Below are 12,616 nucleotides of genomic sequence, written 5' to 3' on the forward strand. Positions count from 1 at the left end.
TCTTTGAAATGTAAAACAATATAGTGAATATTAGCATGCAGCTAGTTGCTGCAGCCTCCTGAAATCAGGCTTTGCATACTAACATATACAGTGTTTTCTATCTGTAATCAAACGCTCCGCCATGGAGAAATACAGGACTTGTGAATGTTGCTCTAAAAACAGAAGACGTTTAAAGGACAGTCTAAATATTTTTTCCACCAATAAAGCAACAATGCAAATGATTTAACAATTTCGTATGACAAGATCTTATGGGACAGAAATAAGGAAATCTATTTGCACTATTTCTATAGCAACATAATTGCCAAATGTTAGACTGTGAACAAAAAACCATCATCATCAGTAGTGCAATTAATCAGTAAAGAAAAGACAAATTCTGAGTGTGTTCTCAATAAGACTTTTTTATATCCTTAAAGTAGTCAGGATTAAATTTCTTCAAATAAGAGTGAATTTAAATTTCCAATGTTGTTTATATTATACATTACAGGTGCAGAGATGTCAATAAATGACACTGTGATTTTAAAAATTACCTTGTTTTTTTTTGTTTTACTGCAGGGCACAGAATTTCATTACACTGAGTTGATCAGTTTATATCCAAAGTGTAATAGTTTCTAGACTTCCAGCAGTAGTGCAACATTTGAAAAAAGGTCTCTTTATGCAGGTGACAAAAGAAACAAAAGCTGGTTTGCTTTATTTCCCAAAAACCTTCTTGACTAGAAAATAAAGACTGTGCATTTCATGGAATATTGGAATTCTTAAGTGATTCCACAGAAAAACTAATTTGTAAGGAACCAAAATACCTAGATATTAAACAGTGCCCTATATCTTCAAAACTACTTAAAACGTTAATTAATCCTTCCATATTCCTGCAAGATATGCATCAACTGGAAAGAAATGAACTTAGTATTCAAAAGCCAGTAACTACCCCAGGGATTTGACAGCTTTCTTCTACCCAGAGAAGTGATTTAGTATGTACAGCTTCAATTCCAACTATGCTTTCACCTTGACTACTCCATATTCCCTCCAAGGATGAAAGGATGGTTTGTTACCACGTCCACTCAGCTCAGAGCTGTTCAGGTAAGACTGACAAGAATGATGATCAAAGGTGGCACTTTTGGTGAACATATTTCTTTTCCAATGGCAAACTGATTGAAAACCAACTGACTTAGTAATTTGCAGTCATCACTGATCTGCAACTTGCACAAACACCACCAAACCAGAAGTGAAAAAGTCATTATTACCTACTAACCCACGCAACGTCTACACCATCCCTTTTCTTCACAGCTGCATATTTCTGTCAGAGAAATGGTATTAAAGTTCTACAGAAATTGTAGTGTCATTAGAAAACCACTGCACGGGCTCTGACCTTCCCATGTGAATTAGAATCAAATTACTTTTAGTATGGCTGTCTGGGCACACAGATCCATTGAAAATGAGAGCTGAGACTTTTAACTGGTGTGATCTTCTCGGCTCTTTAAGAGTCCTCAAAAATCCCGCAAGTGAATTCAGCAGGGCAATTTTTAGATCTGAAAAAAAAAAGCTTTTTCAATATTTTTGGAACCAAAAACCTGCTCATGCACCTGGGTTTAGATCTTCACAAACTATCTCATTATTGCTTAAATAACAAACAGAAATCACAGTAGAAATGATGTGCAAGTAATCCAATTCTGCTTCTACAAAAGATACTGAAAAATAAATCATATACTTGTAATAACTGGTGAAAAGCATACTATTTCTGAATTCCCATAAGACAAAAATTAGATTATTTTTCAATATTTTCCACTTGGGATTATTTTTTAATTGGGTCAACTGAATGTGAATATGTGATGATAGATGTGAATAATTTCAAAGCAGCAACATTTTTTAACAAGTTTGGATGGGGAGCAGAAATAAGGTGAAATAGAAGTACACACTGACAATAAATATCTATATTTTCCATTTATTTTCTTTATGTTATGTAATGCTGAGGACATTTCTTTCTGTATCGTTAACACCTCATATTGCCAGTGTTGACAAGCAGGAAAAAAGCCTGCTTACTCACCAAACATTCATCAGCAGAAGCAATGATAAGAGCCCTCCAGAAAGCGCATAATAACACTCCCTAGAACTCTCAGCTCACTTTTTTACCCGAGGCTTACGTAAACGACAGTGTTTGTGATGTGCTTTGCTTGCAAACAGGACACCCAAAGGCGAGCAAGGGCAGCTCTGCCTGTACCTTTCTGCCCAGAGGAGAGACCCAGTTCATCCTTTCTACTGACCACCCCAGCCCCCCCCGAAAAATGATTTGCTGCTTCTTTTCAGGCTGCTTTTCTCTTGGCAGAACTGTTCCCTGATGCCTATGTAGGAGTGAAGGAGCCAAAATAGATGAGGATCAAAGATCATTTTCAACTCTTTTACAAGGGGCTAAGAGGGACTCTAATTAGGAAGGTGGCTGCCACAGAAAGATATGTTTGGCTGCTATTTACACTGAAGTCAATTGTAGTTTAGGCATTACAACAGCCAAGGAAGGATTAGTCACTACACATTGAAAAAGAGAAGCAATAAAGCAAAATAAACTGAAGTAACCCATTAGCTCTCAGAAGGTGAATTAAGCCATTGAAAGATGTGATATAAGTAACCAGTCATTAGATGAACAAAAATATCAAACTTATATTATTTAAATCTTATCTGTAATTTTAATTTTTACCCTTAAAATTATGACAACTTTAACCTTATATTTAAAAGAAGTATACAGTGAATTCATTTCACTGTATACATTGAATGCATACATTTCACTGTATACATAAAAAATGCATACAGTGAATGAATACAAAATGTATTCATTTTCTCCAAAACTAGAAATCAGAACTCCATGAGTTCTGAATTCTTTTAGCCCTCTTCAACTAAAATCTAGTCATTAAAGACCTTTTTTTTCTTACATAAAACCCACAAAAATCTCCATTCAATTGTATTTCTCCTTTAAATAGTTAATAGATTTGTTAAAAAATTAAATCTGTAATTTAAATATGTAAACATTAATAATGATTCTATAGTTCATGACTAGTATGAAATGAAGCCGTTTCTAGAAGGTACTATGAGTGCTTGATTTCTTTTTAGAATTGCATTAATTTCATATTGCGACAAAGGAAAAACACCAAAATCTAGATCTGCAAAGGGAAGGAGTGAAAAAACATGCAGTATAAATTTCATGTCCAGATTCTTCCATGATCCTCATGTAAGCCTGATACTGTTATTTAACTCTGGGCCACATCTAAAGCTGGTAAAAATTGGAAGGGAATTCTGTAGGAGAGACCACAGGGTAGGAAAGATGCAGGTGTTGTCACTGCCTTCTTGCTGAACTGCAGCATTTAAAATTTTCAAAGTTCTGTTCCTCAGCTTCTTCATCCGTCAGGTTTTGTTTCCTTTTTTTTTTTTTTTTTTTTTGAAAAAAACAGAGAGTTTTTGTGAATCCTTTAATTAATTAGCTAGTGCTTTTAAAACTAAATTTTTGGATAGAACATGACACAACACTACTAAATATTATTATGATAACAGGTAATTAGAAAGCCGGAAAGGACATGTTTGAGATCATAATACAAAATTAGAAAAACTGCAGGCTATGCTATCTGTGAACAGAAAGACACAAAAAAATCCCCAATGGAAAAAGAGAATGATGACTTAAAAAAAAAAAGAAAAAAAAAAAAAGGCAAGTAGCTTCCTTTCTATTAAAGGACTTGTGCTTTAAAAAGGCTGGATCTCCTCCTCTCTTATGCTTCCTAGGATGATACTTGCACTGCAGTAATCAAAACAAGGAAGCAGATGGACAGGCAAAGTGGTACTGCAGCTGCTGCAGAAGATGACTATAATAATAATGTTGACATCAGTAACAGTAATTAGTGCACAGACTGTAGAGTGGTTGATTCGTTTTCCTATCTTCTGGAGTGGGCATGCTGCTTTAGCAAACGACTACAATGTTAGTACCTTTGGCTTGTTTTGTTCATTTGCTCAGTTTATTAATGAAATTGAATACAATACAGAAAATTCAACTGCTCTCCCTCTACAGAACACTTGCTGAGGAAAGCATATTTCAGTTCAGTTTAACATGAGATGGAATCTTCATTAGTAAATGGCAAAATACCAATTTCTTATTTATATCTAAAATAATTCATACTCTGCCATACAGCCATCTGTACTTACACTCCTGAATTTCAGCGGCATGCAGTACGTGTCTGGTTTTGTCTGAACAACAGCTCTACTCTTTGGTGTGACCTCACCCATCTGCAGCCTGGTGCCACACCTTTTTCAAGAGACACCAGAACAAATGGTCTAACTGTGAGAATGTCCAAGAAAAACACAATGCTACACTGAACCATTTCAGGCAAGAAGTAAGTCAAGCATCTGTGCCATCAGCAGTACCGTGCCACACTGAGAGAATTCTGCTAGCAGAACATCAGATAAAGATGTACCACTCCTCCTTATCTGCTCCACTGAGAATGACAGTGTCCAGCCTGGCACCATACTATACCAAAACACCGAAGAACCAAATAATCAGAAGAGTGAAAACTGCAGAAAAATAAATGGATGGATTTTATCTGGAAATAAAACTTTTCACTTAGATGCAATCCTGTAGTATGAACGTTAAGGGGAGGAAGGGTAATCAGAGAAATCATGGAACATGCTTACCATAAGACAATCCAGTAAACCTTTATTTTCTAGTGAGTTTTTCCTTACCCTGCTTCAATTGAAGTTCATTTTCCCTATTCATTTAGTCTCCAGAAGAATAAAATATTTCCATTGGCTTCCCTCTATTAACTCCCTTTTCAGTTGTTGAAAACCTCCTTCTCAAGTGGGAAGAATGAAAGTCAGAAGCATGGGCACAGGGTGGGAGTCACTCCTGAACACAAACAGATCATTTACCTCAGCTCCATTTCCATCCAAACTCTTCCTTTCAGCATTTCTGGTCTGTCTCCAGGTTTCTATGTTTCTCCCTAAACATGCTGATCCACTGAAGGGCTGATCCATCCAGGAAGAAACAGATTTTTTTTTTACCAGATTAAGCATTTTTAAATTAAGAAAATATGCTAGAATTTTATAAATTTTTTTTTGGGGCGGGGGGATGGATTTTTTATTTTGGTTGAGTTGGTTATTTTGTTGTTGTGGTTTGCCTTTTTTTGTTTGTTCGTTTTAACACAGAAAGAGAAGCTTGAAGTGCCTCATAGAAAAGTGATGCTCTGTGCAACATCTTCTGGAGACAGGCTTAAGAGCTAGATAAAGGCTGTATTTAACCTTTAACCTATTATTTGCTTTCACTATTGAGAAGACCACATTTGCATATGAAGAGCTTCCCCAGGTTATTTCAAATATGAAGTCCATGTAAATTAAAAATCCAGTTACACACTTGGAAAGAGATGTCAGCAGGAACATGTCTTTTGTTTTCGCTCTCTTCTCTCTACTAACATAGATGAGACAGTTTCAGTAATCCTGTTCCTACCACTGAAGGAGACCATTAATCAAATCATTCCAAATATTAATAAAAAACAATGCAAATGAATGGAAAATAATAGGTATTCAAAAGAACAGCCATGATTATTTTTCAAGGGAGAAATTGTCAAGAAGTGAGAAACAGATGGCTGAAAATGATAGATGAAGACACGTTCTCCTATACAAAGAACAGATTTAATTAATTACTCAAATCACATGGAATTATGGAATGACATTAATGATCCATACAGTGATGTCTTATCAGCTCCCTTTTAAAGAAAAAAAAAGAAATTACAACAAAATGAACATGTTTACATCCTACAGATATAACCCACAGACCACAAATATATCTTTCAATGCTACTTTGAGTTTCAACACTTTCCCATCAATTTAAGTAAAAAAAAATTATGGAACTGTAAAATTGTAAGTAAACTCATTCTCTCATTACATTTTTCTTAAGAGATTTACTAAAGCGTATTCAGCTAAATTAAAACTTTACCTTAACTACCTCCTCTATGAAGCAGATATGTGACACAGGATCTCTTTTCTTTGCCAATACTTTCTGCAAATGCTGCACCTGTAAGAGAGAATTTATTGAGAGGGAAAGTGACATCTAAATTCTTATATCCAAAATTGCACAATGAGACCAACAGGAATTAGCTGCAGAGTACCTGTCCGCAGGCAGCACAGATCTGATCCATGAGTTTCTCCATGTTAGTCCACAGAGCTGCTCGAAAAGCTGCTGTGTTCCCAGGTGTTGGCATAGCAGCTCTACCAGGGCCACCTAAATGGTTTTTAAACATACATAGCAGCACATTTCAGCTTCCACAAATGAAAATTAAAATATTGGAAATATAGATCTCTATGCACTTTGACAGATACTTTTCTTTAAGCCAAGGCAGCCTAAAATACGTTCAGAACAGATCTTTGTGAGTGGTCTTAGTTGTCTCAACTGAGAAGTTGACTCAGCTCTGAAGTTCAGTGGGGATACTTCATGCTCATGACTGTTACATGCTCTACCAATTCAGACTTCCACAGAAACACTACAGTAATGCCAATGACCAGTTTTGCAGGATTTAAGAGCAAAGTGAAATGGGAGAGAGAGTAGCTGTACAAAATACAGCTATTACCAGCTAAGGACTTAAATGCATAGACAAACTGCTAAAAAAAAGTAATATTCCAGCTGAAGGGGATGCAGCTGCTAAACAGTCACTTCACTTGAGAAAAGATGCATTTCTGTGTTATTCTGCTGATTGTGGTTCTGGACCCCCACCTTGCTGAAAAACTTTTGAAAAAAAAATTAATGTTCTTAACACTAAAGTTGAAATTTGCCTGCCCACTCAATTCCTCAGTACTTTTTGGTATCTGAGCTAACTAGGAACTAAATGCTTAATAGTGCAGCATTTCTTCATATTGAATAGTCTGCTTTGAAACAGTTTTCACCTGACAAAACCATAACAATATAGTTGCAGGCTTCTTCCATTGATTGCAAATAATTTCAACCCGTAATTCTCCCACCAATAGAAAGAAAGAAAGAAAGAAGAATTTGGAATCATTGTTCCATGAGAAACAGCTAAGAAAATGCTACAGATTGTAACCTAATGAGGACAATTTTCTGGGCAAGTTAGGAAGGAGTGGCAGGGAGGAATAAAGGAAAATCTCCGAGCCAAATATCAGACAGACCCGATTTTGTCAAAATTAAATGTTTTAAAATTAAATGTTTTCTGAGACATGCCTATTCCCACCCTCTACTGGTCAAATCAAGCAAGGAAACATTACTAGAACAGGCTTGGATGTGAGAGTTTCTTCCATTTTATAACATACCCTATTCCTATAAAAAATAATCAGTTATTCTCTGTAAAAAAAGTATCACACCTCTTGTGACTGTTTGAGATGGTTGGGTCAACACTTTGATATCCAAAGCATTTTTTATGTTCTCTTCCAGCACTGTGCAGTATCCATCCACCACATTAGCAATGGTATCCTTCAAAGTCCCAAGATTATGGAAAACCTGAAGAGCAGTTCCCACTTGAGTAGGATTCTGAAGAAAGAAAACAAAATAAAAAATAACAATATCTTTAACTGTACTATTAAGATGCTTTATCCATGATGAGACATAATTTTAGTGGGCAAATTAATCTTTTAAGTTCAGTTTTCTAATTCATTCTGTTTAAGTTATTGGCATCCTTACTGCATAACAGAGAACTGCAGGAGAACAAAAGGAGAGGACTGATTTCCTCTACTCTCTGAGCAATGCTTTGCTTAGATCCTTTTGGTGCTATCCCCTGAATACAAATAGAAAGAAAGGAACTGGAAGCACTGCTGGCAGTATCTAACCTGGGGTGGGTTATCACTGACTGATCCAGTAATTCTGGGGTTAGTTACAGAACAGCTGTATTCAGCTATGGTATAGTGGTAGTATTGCTTTAACATGCAGTCCTTGTTACACTACTGTCAATTAGTCCCAAATAGTTAATTAAATGTGATACAGGCTTAAAAAAGTACAAATGAAAGATAAGAAGAAGCAAGCAGGTCAAGCCTCTACTACTGACTACTGCAAAATTTAAGCTTGTATTTCTACATTTCTATTTCTAATGTTGACAATAACTTCATTTTTCCTCACAGCAGAATTAAGATATAAACCAATGCAGTGATTATTTCCTGAGCTTGCCAAAAAAAAAACAACAAACAAACAAACAAAAAAAACCCACAAAAAACCCCACAAAAAAATCCCCCTAAAAACCCACAAACTACTCATCACAGGGGAATGAAAACTGTCCAAAACCTGTCCAGGTCCACTGTCTAAGAGACCTCTGATAAAGATTAAATCTGATGATAATTCCACTTAGCAACACTAAACACTGGCATGGGTGCTATTTAGCAAGAAAAAAGCCTCCAATTATTGCGTTTGGAAACTAAGCACTGTCATCCATACACTAAATACTGCTTTTTTAATTAGCATTTACAGGCAATTAGTGGAGGGGCAATCAGTTGATCAGACACACATTAGAGATGCGGTCTTTTGCCATTTTTCTTAGTCACTTCTGCCAGCAGAAAAGAATATGGTCTGACAGAAATGCTGGCGGTCAGACTGGACAGAAGCATCTGAGAATTCTGTGATTCTGTGAGACCACCAGCACTCCCCACTGCAAAGCCCACTTTGGCACTGGCCATGGTGCAGCTGCTGGGCTGAGGATGCACTTCTGGTACATCCACCTACGGCACCAGGTTTTCTGATCTGTTGACAAACAACACGGAAACAATACAATGTTTCAGAGGTCACACCCCTACAGCTGCACATTCATGCCATTTTTTTCTAGGGTTCCTACAAGATCAAAACCACAGTTAAAGCAAAAAAAGCCAGATCCCATCTTCTTCCCCATGAGGAGTTCCCAAGTTTATTGGAAAGCAAAGGAATATTAGGCATGTATTATGGTTAGTAGACCTTATACTAACTGTACCAGTTTCTTTTTCCAAACAGCGTGGGAGTTAATGAGCATTCCCAGCATAGTATTACGGGTCTGGGACTTGTAGGTTTAGTTTTTTGACAACTGGGTATGCTGTAAAATTTCTAAGCATCCTGTGGGTGTGCTTGTGGAGGTGGGAAAGTAAGCCATAAAGACTGGAAGATTAATGGGATGTCAGAAAATGAAGAGTACTATAATGCAAGGAGGGAATTTGGGGACAGAATGAACAAGAGAAAGAAAATATAAATGGGAAGAGGATGGGGAATAGAATGAAAAGACTCTGGCAGAAAGAAAGAGAATGAAACTGAAAGGAAGATAGAAAAGACACACCTCATTTACCAGCTTTTCCTAAATTGTTCTAATTTTTACAGAATACCTACATAATTATGAAACCAGGTAGAGTCAGTAATAAAAAATCAATACCTTACTATTACTATAAGAGCACTCAACTAGATTTTAGCCAGGCTCTAATGTTCATATATTAAATAGTAAAAAAATAAAACAGCATCAAAAGGTGAGCTGGGCACTACCCACCCTTAAATAATCAATGGTCAGATACTTATTTTCTTGACAAACAGGCAAGACAGGCACAAATAACTGCAGGCAAAAAAATCAATCTTAGAGCTACAACATCACAGCTTAGCAAACTAACTCTGTAGCTACTGGGCAAGAAAGACACTAAAACATACTCCAAGAGAGCCTGAACTCTATTTCTAAATAAATTGTTTTAGCCAGAAGTTTCAAGCCATAATACAAAATCATGGAAACCTTCTATTCACTCAAAGTATCTTCCAAATCTAGTACCAAAATTAAAAGCAGAATGGAACAAAGATTATGCAGGTGGCCTATTTCTTATTTGCTTTAAATTGTGGACATGGCCACAGACAGAGGGCTCCTAGCTCATGTATTCATCTTGTATGGAATTAGAGACATATCAAATCCCTGACAAGGTAGAACAAAGTGTATTATTTTATTTGATTCATTTGCAGTAATTTTCTCACCTCAGGAAGCACTTATTGTTTCATATGCCCCAGACAGGCTATATAACAGTCCATTGTTGGCTTATGACTAATCCTAAGAGAATGGAAATTTTTATGCACAGCTAGTTCCTAGGTTTAGACAATATGTTAAAACAAAATGAAGCCCTGCCTTGGGACAAAAATTATGTGAAAAGAAAATGTTGAAAAGCAGGACAGAAATGAATTACTATACTTTAAGGCTTGCATATACATCTCAAAATGTAACTGTTTATCATTAATATACAAAAAGTTGAGAGCTAGTATTTCAGAATTTGTTACTACTAATAGATGTTATTATAATTTTTTCCCTAATATTTTCCTTCTACTGAGAAAGCTTAAAGCTAAACAGTTCTGAGACTTGAAAAGCTTCCATAATTTTTATCAAGAGGAAAGCATGCATTTGAAAAAGAACTGACTTTAAAAAGAACTGACTACAACAGTGATCTACAAAGGAAAAGGGAATCACATCAGAGAATAATATTCAGAATAGCTATCCAACAGGAACAATATGGAAAATAATATAACTACTGTTGAGATAGAATTTAATGAGTTCATCAGCAGTATTTTATAACCAAGTTGTCTGCCACTGCAGGCAACCACACTTAGCAATTTTAAAGTGCTCCCCTTAGAATCTCAATCATTTGTCATAAACTTGAAGCTATGGCAATCAAAAGAGTAGGGGGCAAAGAAAAACAGAAGAGCATTTAGTAATATGTTAGCAGTACAGTATAATCTAAGTGCATAAACACAAGCATAAACAAGTGAAGTAAAAACATGACCCCACAAGGTGTAGGGTAACAACACTACCTACTCAAAAATTAACTACAGCGACCTTCAGATTGCAAAAATGATTATGAATCTGGGAGTTAAGGAAAGATGGTGTTAAATCCACCAGTAATACCGTTCTCCATTCAAAGCATTCAAAGCATCTGGCAAGTCACAACATAGTATGTTACAGGTACATGGAAACTAAATTCCACAAATGTAAGAGCTTAAGAAGACTCTGTGAGTTATCAGTTCAATATATGAAGAAAATAAAATAAAAATCAACATGCTCAAAAGCTAGTTCTACCATGAAACAAGTCTCACAAATATTTTAAAACATCAAAGTTTCTCAGTATCCATGAGACAGTAGATATAATAGCTTGGTCAGAAGGTAGATGCCAGTTACCACTTTAAAAGAAGGTATGGGTATTTCAATTTGTGTTTTTGCAAAACAGATACTCATTCAGCAGAAACTATGAAGAGATGTTCACACCAGATGTATTTGCTAATTTTCTCTATGAATGAGAACCATTCATTTTATTGACATAATTTCTGATTAACTTTATCCCATCCCATTCCATTTGGTTCTGTAGATGATTATGGACAAGTAGAAAAATAAGTGTCATGCAGTCATTAGAATGAATGCGGGTTTTTTCACAATTACATCATGTGGTTGTTTTAAATAGCAGGTGACTGGACTTAATAACCCAGCAGATGCTCTCTAGGCCAGCATGGCAGCTACAATCATTCTCAGAGCATAACCCCATTTGGTCACTTCCTTTCTCACAAAGATAATAACCCTGTGAAGACTAAACAGAAATGTCATTAAAGACTTAAATAAATATATCTTACATTTCTAATTTGAAAGTATCTCCTAGGATGGAACAAAGCAATTTTGTTTTGTCAGCTGCCCATATTGCAACTATGTTATAACGACCAAGATTATAGTCTTTTATTTTATGATTGCCACTAGTATTATCAGAAAAATCTCCTGAAAGCATGGCTAAGGAAAGAGCAATAATCTTCTTCATCATTAGAAATGCAGTTTGGATGAGCAAACCTGCTCCTCACAAGGGAGAGTGGTGATGACACTGAGCTAATTTGAGGACAGGAAGATTGCTAACATAAGGCAGAACCATAAATAAGAAACCTGTATAACAGGCAAAACTAATGGCTCAAGTGCTTCAAACACAGCTTCCAAACTTACACTCCACCTTCTCAGGGTACAGGATTCTCTATGTGGATCATTATTCTCTACCCGGTTCTGTCTTATGGAACTTCACATCATTATTTGTTTATCTGGTAAAAATCTGTCCCAAAGATCCCATGCCACAGGATTTTCACCTGTGTGGACTATAAACTTCCTTCTCAAATGAAAATGTATTAATTGGCAAAAATATTTATGGTCAATCTGAGACAATTTATGGTTTATCTGAGACAATTGCTACTACTACTTACACAAAGAAGTAGTGTTACAGAGGCAATTAATTGGTAACTTTCAAGCAGCTAAATTTCACAAGTACCTGCACCACCAGTAATCAGAATAGCTCTCCAAGGAAATGCTCTTTCACAGTACAGTTTAGAAGGATCACATACAGAAAAGTTAAATTTGGAGTAGTTCCTCACTTAGAAATTACATTCCGTAGCTACTAATGTATAAAAGGACATTTCTATTTTGCTTATTAAAATCAGAACAGTGTCTCTGACTGAAAATTTTTATCATTTTTCAGAGAACAGGTAATCCTGTTCAGGAGAGGCTGTGGCAGGCAGGCAGGCAGGCAGGCAGATAGATAGACAGGCAGGCAGATAGATAGACAGATAGACAGATAGATTAGATAGATAGATAGATAGATAGATAGATAGATAGATAGATAGATAGATAGATAGATAACTCAACAGCTGTGATTT

General features: G+C 36.0%; 1 protein-coding gene across 1 annotated transcript in view; it reads right to left on the reverse strand.

The window, feature by feature from the left end:
• The window catches only part of COG5 (component of oligomeric golgi complex 5), a 173,088-nt gene that overhangs the window by 53,075 nt on the left and 107,397 nt on the right, over positions 1-12,616 (reverse strand). The window contains exons 8-10 of the mRNA XM_032743754.3: positions 7,333-7,498; positions 6,129-6,241; positions 5,957-6,034 (exon numbers count right to left, since the gene is read on the reverse strand). Coding sequence (XP_032599645.3) covers positions 5,957-6,034; positions 6,129-6,241; positions 7,333-7,498 — 357 coding nt within the window. The remainder of the gene's footprint in view (positions 1-5,956; positions 6,035-6,128; positions 6,242-7,332; positions 7,499-12,616) is intronic.

This window comes from Taeniopygia guttata, chromosome 1A (assembly GCF_048771995.1).
Source record: "Taeniopygia guttata chromosome 1A, bTaeGut7.mat, whole genome shotgun sequence".
NCBI classification, from domain to species: Eukaryota; Metazoa; Chordata; class Aves; order Passeriformes; family Estrildidae; genus Taeniopygia; species Taeniopygia guttata.